Here is a 20,980-nt window from a genome sequence, read left to right on the forward strand (position 1 = left end):
ACACAGTCCCTTCGCGTTGAAACCGCACTGATAATCGCCGAGATAGCAAGCGCGCCAGCGATCGCGACCGCCCTTAAAATACAAGTTCATTTTTACTACTCGAGCGACTCCCCTCCCCCTACCCGCGTTGTTTCATGCTCGTTCAAGACGGGTGGTTCACTTTCCGTTTCAACATTCGACGGCAGTTCTAACAACACGCGGGAAATGTTATGCACTGGAACATGGCGGCGACGGAAAAAAACCCGTCGAGAGCGTCCATATGATTGCTGTCGCAATAATAACACAGTTTTTTTTTTACTGTAAAATGAGTGTTTTGCCTTCAGTCCCCCTTTTGTTTAATTTGCGCGTTTATTTCCCGAATTTTCGTACCGAACCTACATATAACGAAATCCTCTTTATAGCGAATATTTCTGGGAATATATCAATTTCATTATATCCAGGTCTAACTGTATTGCTTGTTGCATGTAAAGTCGTGCCCTTGTCACGCGGCAAATCGAATGTCGTTTACAGTGGATTTCATTCGATTGTAACGTAATTTGCTTGCTGTCACATTGGGAAAGTAATGCCATTAGATGAAAATGACATTTTCGGCCGAATGGGTTTCCGAAACACATTCGCATTGGATTTCAGACCGAATGTGTAGTCTCAACGCTAGAGACTTTTGGGGAGATAGCTGTTAAATTACGTATATGCAACTTTTGTAATTTGTAAATATCTTTATTTTTACTACATAAATTTATTACTAGTTCGATTACATGATAGCACATGAAAAGGCGAAAATTTCTAAAAAAAAGCTACCATAAACTACAGTGGCTGGATGACGGCCATTTTTTATTCGTGCTCTGTTTTTGTTGTCACCTGTATCGCGGGTTATTTCTTCCATTGCCAGGGCTCCGGAAGGCTAAGGTCATCGTCATGATTTTCAAATGACATTTGTTTTCTTCGAGTGACAGCACGAAGGTAAAATGAGATCGAGTCTACTTAATATCATTCGTAGTAATGGTATTACATTTCTCGTGTGACAAGGGCATTAGATTCATGAAAGTAAATGTGACCATTATCAAAAATACCATACAGTATTGTCATATTCTAGTTAAAAATAGTGCAAAAGCTTAATGCTTTTTTAAAACTTAAGAACTTGATGTAAAGTTTTGATTTTATCAAATGCGTAAATGTGCAACTGCTTGTGAAGGAAAAATATTTCGATGCGCATTGGTTATTGATGGCATTTGAGTCCCTGCTGTAGGCCAACCGATAGCTGTCCACTTTACTTGAATTTTTTAAAAATAGCGTTACATGCGCACTGAAGATAATAAACAAGGTTTGTTCGATGTAGAAAAATAGTAAATCACACGATAGAAGTGAATTTAAAGCGAATAATTTGAAATTTAATAGTTGAAATATCATATATCGTACATATTAAAAGTTAGCAGTTTCGGCACGACCCCAATACCTTTCCAAATATTTTTAAGAACTGAAAGTAGGCATGCACAAGTGCCACATTGTTTTTATTCGTAAGTGGAAGAAACTTTAAATATTAGCAAGATTTTTATACCAGTAGAGTGACAAGTTCAACAGGTACAATGTAATACGTGTAAAAAAATGACTACATTTATCCCATATAAGCCCATATAAGATGCTTTTAGACACGAAAAATAATTAATTGAGGCAAAGGTAATATGTACATTTACCCTTGGTGTGGCTTTGCGGCGATGCGCATTACTCTTGAATAAGTCGTTTCACAACATAGCATCCTCATACCGCAGTGAAACTACATTTAGAGAAGGTTATATTGACACAAATATGTGCTCATATGCCGTTATAAGTGGCCCGTTACAATATATATACATTCATTCGTTACGATTACTTTGAAATTTTAAATAATCTAAATTCACGTGAAAGCAAATTCAAATACCCACTCAAATGTTCAAAGCGGTCGAACATTCGCCCATCCCTAGTGAGAACAACACCTTGAGCGAGACAAAAACGTGGCGTGCACACCTGAGAATGGCCTTCCTGCAAGCATCCAGGAGGGGGAAGCAGGTAAGCAGAGAGGGAGAGAAGCAGAACACAGTCACGATCGAAGCGATATACACACGCACAAGCCAGTGGGGAGCCAGGGAGTGCGTGCTGAAGCGTGATGCAGACACTAGTTCACTTCAACATCGCATGCAGTTGAAACCCTCACTGGGTGTTTGCGAAGCTAGATCGTTCGTCTCTACGATACAGTTGAAAGGCTGTAAAAACTGTATCCTAGCTTTCCTGCAATGTGACAATTTGTGTGCCACAACAACCCCCCCTCCTCCCCTTCTGCAAATGTTGCATTGAGGCGCTGTGTAGCGTTAGCTGGCACCTGCCTACTTGGGACTTCTTTGCAGAACTTACAATCGTTCACTTGCACGCTTTGAATTCAATATCTGCTGTAGAATAACACTGCTGTAAGCTGCTTATGGCATGCAATTTCACTAATCACAGAAACTGAACAAGCAAGACATCACTTATGACAGCTTCAATAGAGGAGCGTTGTCTGCGCCCTTTGAACTTCTGTGCAACTACAGTGTATAGTGCTGCGTTTTAGGTTTTTGTCACACGTATACAGCATAAGATGGCATAGATGTGCAGTCTGTCCCTAAAGGTGTCGCTGGTAAACATTAAACTTGAATAGGCAAAGTGGAAGCCTACAAGCAGGCTTCTTTACGTAGCTAGTACACAATGATGCTATGCGGCACAAGACAAGGCTTGTGCCTTGTCAGTTCGTAATGATAGTGCTTCAATCAGTTTCATTAACTCCTAGGTAAGAATGATAAAAAGCATACATAGATTGATAATTGCCATGTTAATCTGCAATTAGTCAAACAGGTAATCTCTCAAATGATACATAGAAGGAAATCAAAGAAAAACTCAAATAAAACGAAATTAAAAGCCTAAATAGATGCTGTGTAATGCAAGCATTCCTCCCTTTCCCTATTAGATTTTTATCGCTGGTTTCAGCAAGTGCCTAATATAAAAAAAACAAAAACAAAGACCTAGTGTTATGCCAGAGCCTGCTCGCCTAGGCATGCGAATCACTGCTATGTTCTCTGCAATTCCGAGAGTCCTGTTTTGTCGGAAAACGTTTTAGACGTGATACGCAACTAGGCCTCAATGTAGTGCCTCACAACAAAGGCATGCAGTAGAAACTTGTGCGGTGTGAACATTGCGAAAAAATGAACTTGCCACTTTGGAATGGCACACGAGTTGAAGGATGCCCGGTGTGATCTTGATCCAGAAGTCTGTCAGGGTCAGCGTGCACAGCTGGCTCTGTTCACTGCCCGGCGGGTTCAGTGACACCATGTGTTCACAGTACATGGTCCACAGCTGCACGTGAATTCACCACGAATCGATAGAACACCCGAGCAGCGACAGCGTTAGCTACACTTGGCAAATTACTAGCAGCTGCTTTCACTTGTACACTCAAACCTCGGCATAACAAATCCGGACATAACAAAATATCGGCTATAATAAAGTAAGTGAAAAATAGGCTTGCAATTGATTTAGTGTTAATAAACCTTTAAAATGAATTTTCGGATATAACAAACTCATTTTCATGTAAGATGCACGTTTCTTATAATGAGGTTCGAGTGTAATGCAAAGCATCAAGTTGCTGCATTGCTCGTGAACATACATGCTCCTCACCAATTCATCAGATCATTGCATGTATGAATGGATGGGTTCCAACACGGCAAAATGGGAATCCAGAAACTAAGTGTAAAATCTTGCATGCCCCAGGTTAACAAGAAACACCGATGCTGCTGAGCACCGAAGAGCAGTGGCAAGGTGACGTATGGAAACGCACTATGCCTTCAAAACATTTGCTGTTCTTAAAATGGCCCGCCCGGCAGCACTTTTTTGAGTTATAACCTCACGGTCCTACCACTCATTTCTTTCCTCTTCCTGAATTCATACCACTGAAACGGCACCAAAAGGTAACAAGAATGCACTCAAAAGAAGGAACTCAAAACACAAGCGCCAACTCTTAACTGAACTTAGCCTCACTATTGGAGCACGATGTTTAAGCAGAGTTACAGGGATTCATCGCAAGCTTCAAATGCTTTTTTCTCTTTTCGTACCGATGCGAGTGCTGAAAGCTACGCAGAGATGGCGATGAAAACGGGGCAATAAGACAGGTCTCTTTGTCAGCACGCGTCACGACTTTGATGAATTTCCTTTATTTCTTTGTTTTCAAGCGCACAGCTTAGTTTCTGTGTGACCGCGAGCATGTGCGCGTGCATGTGGCAGCATACCACGGCACCCACAGTAAATATGTAGCTCAAATCAGCCAATGGCCGCCGACTTTGGGCATGTGGTGCAGTATTTTGTGTATATGGCATCACTTGTCGAAACACGAGATTGTGATTTTTAGCTGACCTAGAGAATTTATTTGAAATTCCAGGCTGCGTGCTGTGCTATAGTATTTGACTCGCGTGTTCTTGAGAGCCTTGACTACCGATCGCTAGCGTTTTCTGACCATGCTCAAAAAGTGTTGCAAAGCCCCTTTAATTTCTGAAAGAAATTATCAAAGGAATTAACCCACGATCATTGATGAATATAGAGTCATGCAGTAATACAGCTTCTGGGATGGTCTGTTTGAAATCACTCATCGCCTCAAACCTGACATGGAAGAGTGAAGGCAATTGCGGTCACCAATGACCAACCCTTTCCTTTGGAACTACTTTGGGGCTGAAATAGCAATAGCAGCAATGCCACTTGGTGACACTGAGATTTTCATCTCTTCGTGAAGCAGTATTTTTTACCTAAATAGAACCTGCATACATCAAGTTCGACTTGCATTGTGACAAGCAATGCAAGTGGGATAGCAATGCAAGACGAAGAAGTACACAGGACAGGCACTAAACAGACAACAAGCACATGTATTGCCATTTGTCTGTACTGTACCTCTCTACATTGTGTTTACACCCTGTTTGAATAGCTCGTAGCAATGATGAGCAACCATCTTGCCTGATTTCGCGCTCTGTTGCAGTGTTGACATGCTGTTGAATCTACTAGCTTTCATCACAACAGTGACCAGCTTCAGTCAATGTGCAATGTTCATGAGAGCTTCTTCGGGTATTTAACCGCTTAAATGCTTTGGAAAAGCAAAGCTCATCCCACCTAAACTGTTACCAAACTGCTTTGGACAAGCAGAGTCGTCTGGCCCAAATTGTCACCAAACTGCTTTGGACAAGCAGAGCTCGTCCTAGCGAAATAGGTACTCGCCTCTAGCGTTCAGGCGGAACAGCACACATTTGCGGCTTATATTGCGTGTCATCCACTAGATGGCAGCATTTGCTTGAGCACTTAGTTTTTTTGCTACAGCAAGAGCGCAATTCTTGCATTGGAAAGACGGCGTGCGGTGACGACGACACATGCATGGGGTGCCGTGAACACAAAAAAGAAGCTACTATTCGATTTCATCATACTCTTTGAGTTATGATGATTTGAGTACAGACATTTATGTTGTGTCCAGAAGTGAAGACAGTAATGTTGGTGAATTGAGTAGCCCCTTCGCTGATGATTAAGACAGCTAGGACGCGTAACATCGCAAATTCTGCTAGTGAAGTCGTTTTGCGTCATTCCGCATTTTGAAATTTTCCACACAGCTCCTAAGCTTCCCGAGTGAAATGCCCCCAGGGTTCTTACCTTACACAAGTAAAGAAAAATGTGACATCTTTAACTGTTTTGTTTATATCGTTTTTAACTTTATTAGCAGCAGGTCTCCTATGCATTGTTCAGAATCAAACTTTATTCCATTGATTTGACTAAGTATGCGGCAAAATTTTTTTTCAACATTGATTACCTACTTTTTAGTACAATAAAATTTGAAATCACCAATAAAAAAATAAGCACTTTTTGACTAGAAATATCTGAAAAAAGGGCAGTTAAGGGGTTAAGATAGTGTGGTCACCATCTTCAATATTTTTATTATTATATGGCACCCTTAACTTTAGCTTTACAATGTTGTCACTCTTGTGATAATTTTGCAGAGCTATCTCTGTTAATTGTGCCTCTTTGCATTGACCCCGCAGCTAACACACCTCATTGCCATGGTCATGCGCTACGAGTTACTGCCCCTGTGCCCATACAAAAAATTCGGTGCTTGAATTTTTTTTCTTTTTGCAGAGCAGCAAATGATCGAAAAGACATTTCCCACAGCATCGCCCAGACAGAAACATTTTGCCCTTGATTTTTGTTTTTTTCACTAAGTCGTAAACGGCCGAAACAAAATTTCCCACAGCATTGACACTATCGGCTGCCCACCAAACTTTGTGCATAGCATATACCTCGAATGAAAATTCGCATTGATCATTGTGACAACAATGCTGGTTAATGTAAAAATGCACGCCTTATGCAAAACCTCATCACAGGTCTTTCAGGAAATAGAAAAAGAAGCGAGACACAAAACCTGCGAATGCTGGAACTATGCTCACCTGACAGAGGATGAATGCGTGAAAGAGTGAGGACATGTGTAGAACAGAAGCCTGAAAGACAAGACATAAGTTGCAGTTACCAACAGTATATGAAAAACGTGCAAATTCAGGGCACTGTACCAGGCAGAGAGCCTGCCGACAGTGAATTTTGTGACCTGCGTGTGGCAAAGTAGACAAACCTCCGAACATGATGTACTGCATTTATTATATTCGACTTTTGCGAATAATTAAGCACTTCACATATTTGAATGAACAATACCATATTTGAAATCGCTTCTATTCGAATTTAAATTATAGCAAATTTTTTGAAATCAACAATTAGGCATGTATTTATTATTTTGCATGTGATTTCCTGTAAAATTGGTTTCTCTGCAGTGAGGGATTGCACTTCCGTGAATACACTTTTAGAAAAAAAGTCCACACTGCCTCGAAATCCCTCTTAAAGTTAATAAACATATCACCTTCACATCTTGTTATACTTGTTATACTGGCTTATACGCTATAAGTATAGTAAATTTTATAATTTAACATATTTCACAGGTTGTGCTCACCGAGAGTCCATTACTGCTACCATTCAAAGATGCTTCTACTTCCCTTGAACCAAAATGAAAGACATTTCCTCACGTCTTGTTTCAATTTAAAAATAAATATTACGAAGGTTAGCTGGGTCATGACAAATATGCACATTTTCCTTTATAATATATAATTCATACTATATAAATTTGATTCGAAATTATTCAGACCAAATCACTATTTGCTTCGAGTTCCCTTCGAACCTAAAATTTACTATTCCTACAAGCCAGCTATTTGTGTAACACTCAAATCGATAGTTTCAATTTGTGGGCAGCATGATATTAGCGGAACGTCCGCATATGTTTTGCTTTTCTGCAAGGCTTTAATTATGCAGTTACCTCAAGCAAATAGTAGTTACATATACATGGTTGCACTTCATATCAGCAATTAACTTCGAGCTTTCATATTTATATTCTTCCAGTAGAGGCTAGCAGATTTGTCTGGGTGTAAAAGCTGCCTTCAACCGCTTCAGCGGACCCAAGAGGCATTGTACATGACAGCTGATAACAGTAAGCATTTTTAGTATAGAACCAAACATAAATATGATGCTCTAAGGTAAATGAATAACGATAAAATGTGTAACATTCAACAAACAGACAGTGCTGATGCTTTTTATGAATAGGGAAGTAATAAAGCAGAAAACAAGGTCACTTTTCATATGTATGATTATAAATAAACATGTATGTTTACAAGTTAACAAAATTCATCGTTAACTAAATACATTGTTAACAAGTTAACAAAGTACAATTTTTTGCAAGATAAATTATCGTATGAACACAAATATTTAAAGTTTGCATAAATTACATTTAGTAAAGTGCAACTAATATTTGCCGTGAAGGCATGATACAAACCAAGGTTCAATATTCCCGAGATGTACAGGTATGTCATGGTGTTGTAATGTCGCTAGTGATTTAAGAATATTTCTATATTATTTTGTTGCAATATTAAATATTTTAAAAAGCAGTATTCGTAATATCAATCTACCCATATGACACCAAATTTTTATGAAAATGTTTTTTTTTATGTGACAAAATACCAGTATTTTTTCACTCAGCATGACGCATGACACAAAGCCTAATTTTCTCATCAATATTCTCGGAGATTACTGCTAGCGGCGTTACTGTTGTGCTTGCCTTGGATTGCTCTGCAAATCCAGCGAGGATGACTTGAATGTGGTCGGCTATGTGGCCGTTGGCTTCCAGCGGTATGGGCTGGCACACGAGGTTTGCAGTGTTGCCGAGGAGGGCGCTGTGCATCAGTGCTCCGACCAGGAGCCACGATAGCAGCCGGATGTGGGCAACGCAGTCGATGAACTCCTTGGGGCTGTGCGAGATGCCCATCACAGCAGACTCTCATTAGAGTGTACTAAAACAGGGAAGTGAGTCTACTGGATCGGGCGGCAAGCGGTGCAGGGGAAGCAAAATGCGCGGAAAATTTACGGTGGCCCTACAGCTCCAGCTCATCCGGGTTGTTCGGCCACTGAAGCAGTGATCGACAGCACCCATGGTTACTGTGAGAGCGCCGAGCGGTCGTCTGCTCGGTGCGGCATCGTCTGTGTGCCGCTCGCAAGTTATTCTTACCATTTGTTCGCTAGCTACTTCCAACCTTGTCATTGCGAAAAAAAAAATCAAACGCATTGAAGCTAGCTCTGCTACTATTAGCCACTTGCAAGGTGTTTAGCAAAACTAATGTAATGCCTCCCGTTACTTGAATTATTCGCGAGACTTGGTGCGACACCGTCCGTGGCTTCGCACAAACGCTGCGGGACACGCTCGAGACGCGACTGATGCGCGCGACAGCTGGCGACAACAAAGCGGCCACCGCCGGCCACCACATGTAGCCGTAACTATGGCAACATCAAGCGTAACCATAGTAAACTTGAGGTGAAGGCAACGAAGGCGCCTTCTGAATTTTCAGAAAAAAAGGATTCAGCGCCTGTGTGGACTTACTCCTCGATTCTAGTACACTCTACTCCCGTCATACGAAACCTGAAGGAACCGAGAATATGTCTTCCTTTCAAAAAGAGTTCCATTCACTGAGATATAAACAGGGGTGCAGAATTCAGGTATGAAACCAATCATGCTGAAAGCAGTTATTCTGCTTAAGCAGCAGTTTCGTTTACTGGGAGTGTACTGTACTTTGTTGTTCTTGGCATTTGGTAGATCTCAGTGGACCTCATAATGTGCACTCATATTAATAAATGCCGAGATTTTGTGTGCCAAGACCACCACATGATCATGAGACATTTCTTCAAGGTGCAGCTAAATTTAGGTACACAGCTCTTCTCAGAATCAAACACGCGTCCTTCGGCTTAGCAACGCGACATCCTGTGTGCTAAGCTACCATGGCGTGTCATGAGCTCATATTGCTTTATGCATAATACCTCAGTGCTTGTTGCACGACAAAAGCTCCTGTTACACAAAGTTTTATTAATTTATACTACTGTTTATTTACACTGTAAAATCTAGCTTAAAATATAAGGAAATATGGAAAGTGCTGACGTTGTTTTCAGTTTACAGCAACATAGTGTTAGCTTGAGTGATTTCTGCGACTAAGAGTTTGACGTATTGGAGATCTACTGAAAGAAAAAAATCTCTCTTTATATTCTTTTTAGGTCAGTGGGGTAGTATTGCTGCACCGAGGAGGACTGAGTTCTTAGAGCAGTAGCCACTTAATATGTATTCACCTGTAAAACAGTCAGTTGTGCTGAATGCTTTGAGGAGACATTACGGGCAAGTACATGAAAGAATTTTAAATTAGAATAGAAAGAAGAAAAAGCATGGACAGAGAAGATGCTCATCTCTCTCTTCTTTCCATATTACTTAATCTAGCAGTCATCTTCGTACAAATACCGTGTCAACTAGCCCAGGACTGCATGATTGTAGAACTGTACACCCGTTCACGAGACGGCTCGTAGAGGTGCTGTGACACATTAAAAACAAGTGAAAGCTCATAGACCGATAAGTACCCTTGCTGCAGTGAAGATGGCGGGTGGTACAGCCAGGGCAGGTACTTCCCGATTGCACGGTTATCCCTGCCGTTTCCCCGTGTGATCTCTAGGGCCAGGTATTGGGCCATGCCCGCTTTCACTTGGCCTCCTAAGGTCTCCTCGTTCAGGCGACTTGCTGTGCCGTGAAAGTTGCTCTGCATCATGTTAAAAATGAGCAACAGAGGTTGAATCACTGCTATGACATGACTGAGTAAAAAAATGACACACCGCAATAGAATGTATGGGTAGTCTATAGTCAGTCACAACCTAAAAATAAATGCGAGCTCCTCCCACTTCCATCACTGTTGTACCATGTCCAGCACTTTTCCCATCTTTCAGGTAGTTGATATTCTCATAAAGACACGTGTTTGTTAGGCTGCTCATAAGTTGAAAACTTGAAACATATTTGCGAATTTCATAAGATATTTTGACCTAACTTCTTGGCCAAAGGTCATATTTCAGGCAGGAATGAAAAAACTTTAGCTTTTGAAACGCGTGGTATATACACAAGCACAAAAAAAGTAGAAAAGAAGCTAGCTTGCATGAATCTCAGACAAGGCGACTGACAAGTGCACAGTGGTTTTGCTGGCAGAGCTTGCATTATCAATAAAGATTACAAGAACAACAAAATAGTACGAAGAAAAGAAAAGTGAATTAGAGCTACCAAAAAGGGGGAAAAAATTTGGGGGTCCCTTAAGCTTCTGCTTTCAGAGTTGAAGGCGATAGCCATACCCTGTCTTTAGTGCGTATTTCAGACACTTGTTGCATGAAATTGTTTCGAAATTGTTATGCACTTATGTGGCCTTAAGGGAATAAGCGCAGTAATGTGCGTGCTACTTGTGGCGCGTGATCGGCTTTAAACCATGACGCTATTATGAGAATCGCATGTTCTGAGGCTCAATGGCAATGTAACTTTGTACCACAAACTATTACTGCAATATTTGATTGATTGATATGTGGGGTTTAACGTCCCAAAACCACCATACGATTATGAGATACGCCGTAATGGAGGGCTCCGGAAATTTCGACCACTTGGGTTTCTTTAATGTGCACCCAAATCTGAGCATACGGGCCTACAACATTTCCGCCTCCATCGGAAATGACTGCAATATTTCACATTGAATTACGAAGTATGATACAGGACGCACGTGTTCGTAAATCACGAAAGCTCCATTCACTGATTAATTGATCTGACATGTTGGGTTTAACATTCCAAAACCACCACATGATTAAGAGATGCCTTAGTGGAGGGCTCCGGGAATTTCAACCATTTGTGGTTCTTTAAAGTGCACCCCAATCTGAGCACACGGGCCTACAGCATTTTCACTTCCATTCAAAATGCGGCCGCCGCAGCCGAGATTCGATCCCGCGACCTGCGGGTCAGCAGCCGAGTGCCTTAGCCACTAGACCACCGCGGCGGGGCAAAGTCGCATTTACTGTATTTCGAAGCAGAGGAAGTTATTTTCACGGTATTAGCAAGAAGATGTGTGGCTCTGTGGTAGAAGACGCGCTTGCCACGACCCGAGTTCGATGCTCACTCCGACCCAGAATTTGAATATCTAATTTTTGAATATCTATAATTGAATATAATAATTTTTGAATATCTATTTGATTTGCATCTTTCTCAATTTTTCGGTCTCGCACACTATGATGATTTCTCACTCATATTGAAAGACGCCGACACCTACGGCAGAATTTCTGAGAAACGAGCTTTTTAACATTATCACGTTAAAACTTTGAGTGTGTGCAGTGTATGTTCCTTTTTCTTATGTCTTTTTGTCTTTCTCGGCCTCAATGTTTTCATAACATCTGCTAGACTGCTACATGTTCACAGAGGTTAGAGAAGTAAACCAGGCTGTCACAGTGATGCCTCACCTTGATACGTATGAGAGCATGAACATCAGCCACAAACTCCAGCACCTCGTTGAGATTTTGGCGCATGCATTCACTAGCTCCTGTGTTGTACTGCAAAAAAAAGTTCAAAAAGAAAGTCGTACTTCTATGTACCATTCAGTAGCAGGAAGCATTAAACACTTACCCGTTTTAATATTTTCATAAATTTACCCCTTAAAATAGTAATTTTTTTTAAAGTTGGTATTGTATGATTTTTTTCAATACAGCAAGCTCTTGCTCTTGACAAAGAAATTAAATAAAACAAACATGCAGAAGTCAAATTAGCCTAACATTAATTAGGCTATTGTTAATTATTTATGGAAAACATGTTTCACCACATTCTAATAATTAACAATAAGAAAGAAAACCAATGCGAGAATTCTGCTAAATATTTTCAGAATTCTGAGTAAAGCTATATCATCTGACAATTTTAGTCATTCCAACAACGACAAAAAGCTTTTCTGTAAAGCGTATGAGCTACACTCGCACAAAATGGTTCGGAAACAGTTCGGCGAGGATGAGCACAAGTCACTCGAAACCGAGAAAGAATTATAATTAACGCTCACAGTATTCTGGAGATCTTGGGGAAGTAGAAGGTCTTCAACAATCACGTTTGGGCATAGGACGCCACCGGTATCCTGAAGCACAAACTGAAAGCGAAAACATCACAATCGTGCGCATTACCGAACAGATATCATGCAAAGAAAAAGTGCAAGGTGGCCCTGGAACAGTTCTGGTTGTGAAAAGTAAACAATTTACCTGCACGAGAACGAGCAGGTTCTCATCTGGAATGGCAGACTTAAATTTGAGTGCCTGCACAAGTTCGAAAACTACTGTTCGTGTGAAGACCAGCTTATCTCTTTCCTAGAGAGAAAGGAAAACAAAGGAGGGAGGTTTGTTAGTATTGTTGAGGCATCAACATCAAGGAAGCAATTTAATAGCTTCACCATTGCATACTATAGTTGTTCGATAAAAATGTATCATGCTTTTGTCATCAGTTGTTTAATTAACGCTGCAGCAGTAAAAGTTTAGATACAATAAAAATTATAAACCCACCCTGGACATGTTGCGGTTACATAGGTGGCAAAGTTCCAGGAGTTGCTGGTACTGGATGAGAGAGTGCTGGATGGCGTAGCTAAGGATCTTCGAGAATGGGTCCAAGATAGACTGAAACAGGGAACAGGCTGTGTTCATTGACTGACTGATTGATTGATCGATTTGTATTGACACAGTATTGTAGGTTCTGGGTACAGGTGAAATACAGAGGGGAGTGTGGACGAGAAAATGAAAATGCCCCAACACAATAGATTACATATTTTCGAGAAATGGGAGAAGTGAGATGAAAACACAAATATACAAAATACCCGGAATACCCATTATGCATAGCTCTTCTTTTTTGTTCTTTCTTTTTCTATACCGCAGGCTTGATAACGCATCCTGAAAAGGTCTTGGATTGAATGAAATCTCTTGGAATTTCGCTATGTAGGCAAGCAAGTGATTCCAGTTGCTTGCAGTTCTGATGACAAATGACTTCATGCTTGCAGTCGTTGCTAGACTTGGAATGCTAACTGCGGCCAGCCCTGGTATGCCATAGAATAAAGAACCAGTAACTACAAAACATGGTTAGAGATGTGTCACACACACACCTTGCAGGTGTTGACGGTGGGGACGCGCAGCACGCAGAGAAGCAGCCTGAGCAGGGGCTCCAGGGGGGTGCCCAGGGGAGCCGCGCCGGAAGGAGCACTGCCACCGCCACTGCCCCCGGAAGACGACGGGGGTGCGGCGGGTGGCAGGGACAGCAGCAGCTTTCTAAGCAGAGCGTCCAGCTGTGGCAAGAAAGCGGTCCACAGGAGCGCATTCCCCTCGGGAGTCAGGCACTCCAGGTAGGTGGCCACGTTGCCCAGCACCTGCATGCCAGCCGCGGGCTCACTGGCCATCACTCGTTCGTTAACTACGGAAAGTGCGAACAAAGATCAACTCACCCAGTTTGCTGTTTTATTAGGCTTGTGCGAATATTCGATTGTTCGGAATATTTGAACGAATATTACTGTATTCGAATTCACTTTGATTTGATTCTAAATTGTTAAAAATTTCAAAGTATTCGAAATGAACAAATAGATGTAATCAATTGTAAAAAAAGATTTCACTGCATTGAAGGAGTTATAAGCTGTGAAAACGCTAATAATAAAAAAAAACGCACTGCCGCGAAACCCCGCTCCAAGGTTATATGAGCACATTAACCTCGCGTCAATTCATCATTTTTAAGGGCGAATCTCCTTAAAGTCGAGGCTTGTCGGGGCAGGAAAGCAGATAACCGATGCAATATCCTTTGACAATGTTCTTGGAAGGGAATGAGGGGAGGGGGGGGGGGCTGCAACACCCCACACCCCCTGTTAGAGCCACCCCTGCCTCATGCTGCTCAAGTCTTGAAAAAATTGACATCTATTGTAGTATCAACACATGAGCCACTTACCAGGGCCTTTCGTCTTGTGCCCCATTAAACAAGAATCAGCTAGAGAAAACAGAGTAATACACTATTCTAAACGAGGATTTCCTCACATCGACAGACTCAAGCAAGAGTACGGCAGGATAACCTCTGACTGCTTGTAATGTTTATAACTGCCAGAAACTTGTAAAACCTTCAGCAAACGGTCATACTTGGGTAACAATAATGACAACTGCAGATCTGCATCGCAAGTGAGGCTACAATCACATACCTGCAGCAGCTGCTCTCCAGCCACATGCTTGCGTTCAGTGAGCTCCTAAAACAATAAATAAACAAGTTAAAAAAATGACATGTCAGAGTGCTATATACAGTTATAAATTTGAACGTACTACTAGCACTGCTAAGACGTATAGTTTATCTGCTATAACATATCTTAATTTTCGTAATACTTTGTACGTTAAATTAAATCCCCCCAATCTTGTTGCCATTGTACAGTCAGTCAAATATTTACCTATTGTGCAGGAGTTACAGTTATTTCTGTGTATCTTTGCCATACGATTAAATTAAGTTTTAATTGAATTAAGGACAAGTGTATGCCCATAAAGCACATGTCCACGAAGCAATTTTTTCAACTTCGTTCCATAATATGGTGCTGACAGACAAAAAGGTGGCCGCTGCACACAATAGCTATCGTTTTGGCCGACTGTACATGTTAATAAGAGACAAAGAATCTCCCCAATGACACTATTTTGGTGTTAATTGTGCGTCAGTCAGTCACTGCGCAATAATGAGTTTCCCGATGGCTGCTAACGCAACATTTGCAGCATAATAATGGCTTACCTCGAACAGTATCATCAGAGGCTGCATTTGGTTGAGTTCGTTAAAATCTGCCAGGGCGGCAGCCATTACCTTGAAGAAATCTGCATCTGTGCAGCACAATGAAAAAGCATGGTGGCAATGTTGGTATTTAGAAGAAAAAAACAACAAGAAATCGGGAAAGTAAGACACGACAAGTGCACTAGCCAAGAAGTACATCGTTTTGGTCAAAAGTGAAGGTAAATACTAAAGACAGAAACAGTACAAAAAATTCATTCATGCTAGTACCAGTGGCCCAAAGACTGTTGAACTTCAAACTTTATTTTGTACCCATGCAAGGTACAGATGACAGGGGCACAGACAAAAAGCTACAAAATCAACTTGATTAAGTTTGCATTCCTTGGCAACACCTAGCAATAAATATGTGCGTACATACGCAACATGAACAAGTGCTCCCGCCGAAAATTTCAAGCTGTGCAAAGCGTGTCTGCATTAAAGGGGTCGTGAGAAGTTCGCTCTTAAATTGACAATGTGGAAGTGCCGGCATCCCCAGGCACTAACGATGTGACGTCAGTGTAAGTAGAGGAGATCTGCAAGGAGACTTTGCCTGTCGAGGAATGCGGAACTCCACGATAATTGCGAGTGCACACAATCGGGACACCTATTAGTGTCTTTGCCATATGTAATCCACGCTAACTTGAGCTCTGCAGCTCATGTCATATTAAGCAGTGTTCTTGTGGGACGCGGATGGTGTATGGTGAAGATGCCGATGAGCGTCCTTTGTGCACGCTCGCAGATGCCTTGAAGTTCCGCGTTCCTCGATAAGCAAAGCATCCACGCAGGTCTACTGATGTCACCCAGTTAGTATGTGTGACTGTCAGTGGTGCCGCATTGCCGTTGTAAAAGCGAGCTTTCGTGACCCCTTCAAATGTCGACGATATGCGAAACCCCACATGATCGAGATGATAACTGCGGAAGTGAAACAAGTGAATGAAAAGAGTGAATAAGGAAAGCAACAGTTGGATGATAATTCAAAGGGCAATGTCAGAAGCCGGATGCGAGAGCCGAAGAAGTTCGAGTTATGTAAGGAAATCAGCCGGATCGCGACTGTTTACTTGGAGCTTGAGAAAACAGCAGCGATACCATTTCGCAAAACTCTTCCACAAGAATTAAACCAAAGTCACCTTGTATATAGGTCTTGCATGTTTTAATAACTAGGAAAAGTGTGAATGAATCTGCAGTAGAAAATGGTAATGGACAGCAGGTTGTTTGGAGGTGAAAAAGTATTGAAAATGTGCAACAAAAAGGATGTTGCATTTTAGAGTACTTGATATTCAACGTGGGAAGTACAACAAATCAAGCTTGCCTCAATATAGTAGTATAGATCTTTCAGGGCACAGAGAAATGCCTCAGTGAGCTACAAAAGACTTATGTTAAACAGATCTCACTGGCATTCAACAAAACTGATGGTGTCAGTAGAAGACAGTGGCTTAACGATGACAAGATAAAATGGTCTGTAACTATCAACCATGCTACTGCTAATGCAAAGTCTCAGTATGAGGCAACATAGCATGTTCTAGCAACGGTTAACAAAAATTACCACAATTTTAACGCAAGGACTTACCGAAATTACCAGTGAATATCTGTTGAAAGATTCCATTGGTAGAGAGCTGGTGTAAGGTGCACCTAATGAACTGGCGTGCGACGCTCTTGCAACCGCCCGGCAGGTGAACGTTGCTGTGAGGTATGCAGTGACATTGGTGCCGATTCATTGCGCATGCACACGGTTGCAAAGAAGCAAGACATAGCCGAGTATACGCACTCGGTTTATGCGCCTCTTCAGGCTTAGTCAATGAAAAATCAAGAAAGCCTTGGGAAATGCAGAAAATGCAAAAAAGGCCAGACTAATGCAGCTCTATATATTCTGTTGCCACAAAAAAAAAAGTAAGTGGCAATGGTGTAATGCGCAGTAGTATGCAAAGAATATCTGTGAGCTTTCATATAAATTTCTTTAAAAGCAAAAATTGTGAAAAACTCGCACAAAAATGAGCCTGTCCGTAAAAAGAAGTTGCTTTTCTATAAGCCAATATGAATTTAACAAAAACAGCATATTTCCTAGAAAGTCTCTAATAACAGTGGCACATGCAATGCACACGGCATGCAGGAAAGGTGTGTTGTGTGCTATTCTAGTAGGAGCAGAATTTTCATTATTTGCTATTCTGACAAAAAAAAAAAAAGAAAACTTGCCACTGCATTAGGTATGCATGCAGTCTGCTCAAGTAGCAAATTCAGTTGAGTGTTGTTCAAAGCAGAAATGGTGCACTGATGTTGATGTAAAATTTTTGCAGCGTGCAACCTTCTAGGTGACAAACTCGTTAAACTTTGTTTCCATTAGTCGACATATTATAAAAACATGTCTACATGCCTACTGCTAGTGCAGAACAAAAATGTAATGTTTTATTTCAGTAGCTTTAGCAGAGATAAATAGGAGATAGCATTGTAAGCCTAAAATACCGCACACTAGAAAAAAAAAATTGGTTGAGTTTTTGACAATGTCCATGATTCTTTACCATACAGCCTAAAATTCTGTGCAACAATATTTTCAAACCATTTTAGAGTTTCTCTTTCTCTTTATTCACCCTAAAGGCTTTTTCTGAGCTTTATGTAAACCTAAAAAAGCTTAGCAAAGTACAAGAACGTTTTATGAACATCAATTTTCATTTTATCATTCCATGAATACCATAACAAAAAAGTTTCATGCATGACACCAGTACAGGCTAAGAATAATGAGGAAAAGAAGACCAAATACATGAGCTACAGGCAAAGCTGTTATTAAGTGGTTGCATTATAACAAATTTTATCCGATGAGCGTGAAACTAAAGCACATGCAGATGCATATCTTCTGAGCACTCGTCACCTTTCATGTTGCCACGGGTAGTATACTTGTGAGGCGACTCTGGAAAAAAAAAATGTACACGCAAATTCTAATGAACTTTACCGGTAAACTTTTAACTGTGCTAGTTATGGTATGTCTACTGCAAATTCACTTGCGCTTGATTCACAGCCACCGCTAGACACAGTTTTGCTAGCTTACCAATCCTACTGCCTATTTCGAGATAACAAGCAACTTTAAGATGTACAGGTGGTGTAGTTGGTTACTTATGATAGCTTATGGCAGCATGCATTGTAAACAAGGATGCCACAGAAACATAACAATAGACACTTTGACCTGCGTTTACATTTTTCGTCGATCCTTATGTTTCTGTGTTGTCATTGCTTTTGATGTGCACTGAAATAAGCTATTAGCAATTATTAGCAATATAAAAAATTGGCCACATATCTATGTGTTTCACCACAAATGTCGTCGAAAAATGACAGTATTCTCTCTGGAGAGCGAGAACGAAACGTTTATTTGATGTTTTTACGAGAAAATCGATGAATGGTATCCTGGAAGCGCTGCACGAGACATGAGCACCATCTGGCTGTAACCTTAGAGAACGAAAGCATCAGCAAATCTCAGAGCCCCGGGTGGGTGGCAGCGCCGTATCGTGTTAGCAAAGGGTAAGAAAACTCCGCCTTTTCGTGCATAGCGTCACATTGTCGGCACACCGTAATAAACACCACGGTCTTTAGAATTACGCAAAGTGCATTTTCTAGTATAATGAAACACATCACAAAACATTGACGTGTTGATATTGCACTTCAGTAATGCATAATGTTTGCTTTTTGATTGAAAATGTACACAAGTATGAATGCGCACCCCAGATCAATATGGGTGGGCATTGAGGAAGTGGTAGAATTTTTGCCTGGTAGCCAAGTCGCTTTGGTGGATAGACAGACAAACAGAAAGACCGACAGACCAAAATTTCTGCATTGAAGTATACCGTGAAAGACTATTGTCTTTAAAATTATCCTGGCTTAAGAGGTACTGACACAGTGCTATTCTCCTTATCTTTGCTTAGCTACAAGCTTTCAGCTCTAAAAACTGTGTGACAATAATACGACGCCTTGGTTTACTGAATGTGAAACGAAGCACTAATTGTGCTATCACTTATCGCAACTAATTCAAAATACACGACAAATGATGTCAAATGGCTAGGTGCGATGAAAAGGACGCACTTGGCAACTAATCGCAGAATCTCTGGGAGCAGGGGCGCAGCCAGGGCCGGCTGCCGGTGCACAAATGTGGCCAGCAGCACAATGCAGAGGCCCAGCTCCTCATCACTGTAGTGTTCCAGGGGGAGGGCACACTCAGGGCAGCGTTCGGGAACAGCCTCCTCGACCGCTGTCCTTCCTCCGCCTCCCCCGCCACTGCTGCCGGGGCGTCGTTTGCTCGGAGTCGGGCCGCCACTGCTTGGCTCGGACTTGCGAGCCCGCCTGCACATGATGATGGAACAGAAACTTGTAATTATTCACTGACAAAATAGAGTGTTAATTACACGAGAACAAAGCAAAGAAGATCACAACATAAGCACTCCTTTTTTTTTTGCTCTGTTTCCGCCTAATTAGCTTGGTGGTATAACTTAAAAAAAGTAATTGTTTTATCGTAAGGGTGATTCAATGAATGTGATAGCAACAAATTGTAATGTTATACGAAGTGAGGCTGGCAGCAAACTCTTTAAGATACGATCGCATGCAACTCTACAAAACACAGCTGCTCCAGCTACAGCTACAGCTGCTCCAGGCACATTTTGCACACTGGCTGTGTTGAGAATGCAGCATGTAGGAGGGTATTCGAGATGCCCTGATAGCTGCTGAGATGGCCAGATATTGCACGTGCCTGTGCTCGTAAAATCAAAGGTGGCAGTTGGTGCTCGAGGGACCCCCTCTCACACCTTTTCCACACTCGCTAAAAACGGGCGGGGTGTTTCCTCTCTGCTTGAGCATTAGATGGCCAGTCAAACAGGCGGGGGAGAACTTATCGCATGCGCCTCGAAGTGACGGTGATGGGCTGGCTTGTTTGATCTCTGCTTCAGCCGCACTCGTCGCTCCCGCTTGCACTTTATTACTCGCAGGTAGAATGTAAAATGAGCTGGGATATCTTATCAATTTGGACTTCATATTTGACATGACGCTGCAGGCGCTGGCAACAGCGAAAACCCACCGTGACTGTCCACATAATTGCAACTGCAATAAAAAATATTTAGTACAGCTTCAAGCCTGTGAAATCCGAGCCGAAAGCTCTGTAAGGGGTTAGCATTGAATGCTTTAGTCAAGTGCGCACACATATATGAAAATAACACTAGGCCTGCGCAGGACACCCAGCACAGTCGCAGCTAAAGCTGGAACAGCGTCTCTCTAGAGCCAGTTGTAAATGCTCTATGGTCAACTAATACACAGGTATACTGGCAAGGTACCCATAAATCAATATAACTAGGTACCAAGGTACCCACATATCGTCAAGGAAGCACCCACTATGCCATTATTCATCATTCTGTGAAGTTAGGTACCCGCTACACATCTGTAAGGCATTGTTATGTGCACTTTGTCGATGCTGTGGCTGATTACGGTGAAGAATTATGGCCGAGTCCTTTGTAATGGGTTGGAAGCATTCAACTACCCACTCGTTACACAATTTGCATTGTTACATGCCTGCTTGTTATTTTCACTATTTTACCACGCTATATTATATATGTTAATGTGATTACTTACCAAACATCACGCCCATATAGGGTCTTTTTGCGAAAGTGTGTCTTGCAGAGAATCCCGGCTAAATTCTCATATTACACTGGACAATTTTCTTAGGAGCAAAGCTTTTTTTAGTCTAACGTTGTCTTGCATCAGGCACAACCGGCA

At 41.6% G+C, this 20,980-nt stretch overlaps 1 protein-coding gene across 1 annotated transcript in view; it reads right to left on the reverse strand.

Annotated features, from left to right (window-relative positions):
- LOC142765695 (protein unc-79 homolog) overlaps positions 1-20,980 on the reverse strand; it is a 95,177-nt gene that overhangs the window by 3,791 nt on the left and 70,406 nt on the right. Inside the window, exons 42-56 of the mRNA XM_075867145.1 lie at positions 19,304-19,561; positions 18,102-18,140; positions 16,809-16,921; positions 15,209-15,294; positions 14,640-14,684; positions 13,569-13,829; positions 12,979-13,089; positions 12,682-12,786; positions 12,489-12,572; positions 11,905-11,994; positions 10,009-10,184; positions 8,174-8,363; positions 6,468-6,518; positions 3,217-3,357; positions 2,002-2,016 (exon numbers count right to left, since the gene is read on the reverse strand). Coding sequence (XP_075723260.1) covers positions 2,002-2,016; positions 3,217-3,357; positions 6,468-6,518; positions 8,174-8,363; positions 10,009-10,184; positions 11,905-11,994; positions 12,489-12,572; positions 12,682-12,786; positions 12,979-13,089; positions 13,569-13,829; positions 14,640-14,684; positions 15,209-15,294; positions 16,809-16,921; positions 18,102-18,140; positions 19,304-19,561 — 1,765 coding nt within the window. The remainder of the gene's footprint in view (positions 1-2,001; positions 2,017-3,216; positions 3,358-6,467; positions 6,519-8,173; positions 8,364-10,008; positions 10,185-11,904; positions 11,995-12,488; positions 12,573-12,681; positions 12,787-12,978; positions 13,090-13,568; positions 13,830-14,639; positions 14,685-15,208; positions 15,295-16,808; positions 16,922-18,101; positions 18,141-19,303; positions 19,562-20,980) is intronic.

The sequence above is a fragment of the Rhipicephalus microplus genome, chromosome 6, assembly GCF_043290135.1.
Source record: "Rhipicephalus microplus isolate Deutch F79 chromosome 6, USDA_Rmic, whole genome shotgun sequence".
Lineage (NCBI taxonomy): Eukaryota > Metazoa > Arthropoda > Arachnida > Ixodida > Ixodidae > Rhipicephalus > Rhipicephalus microplus.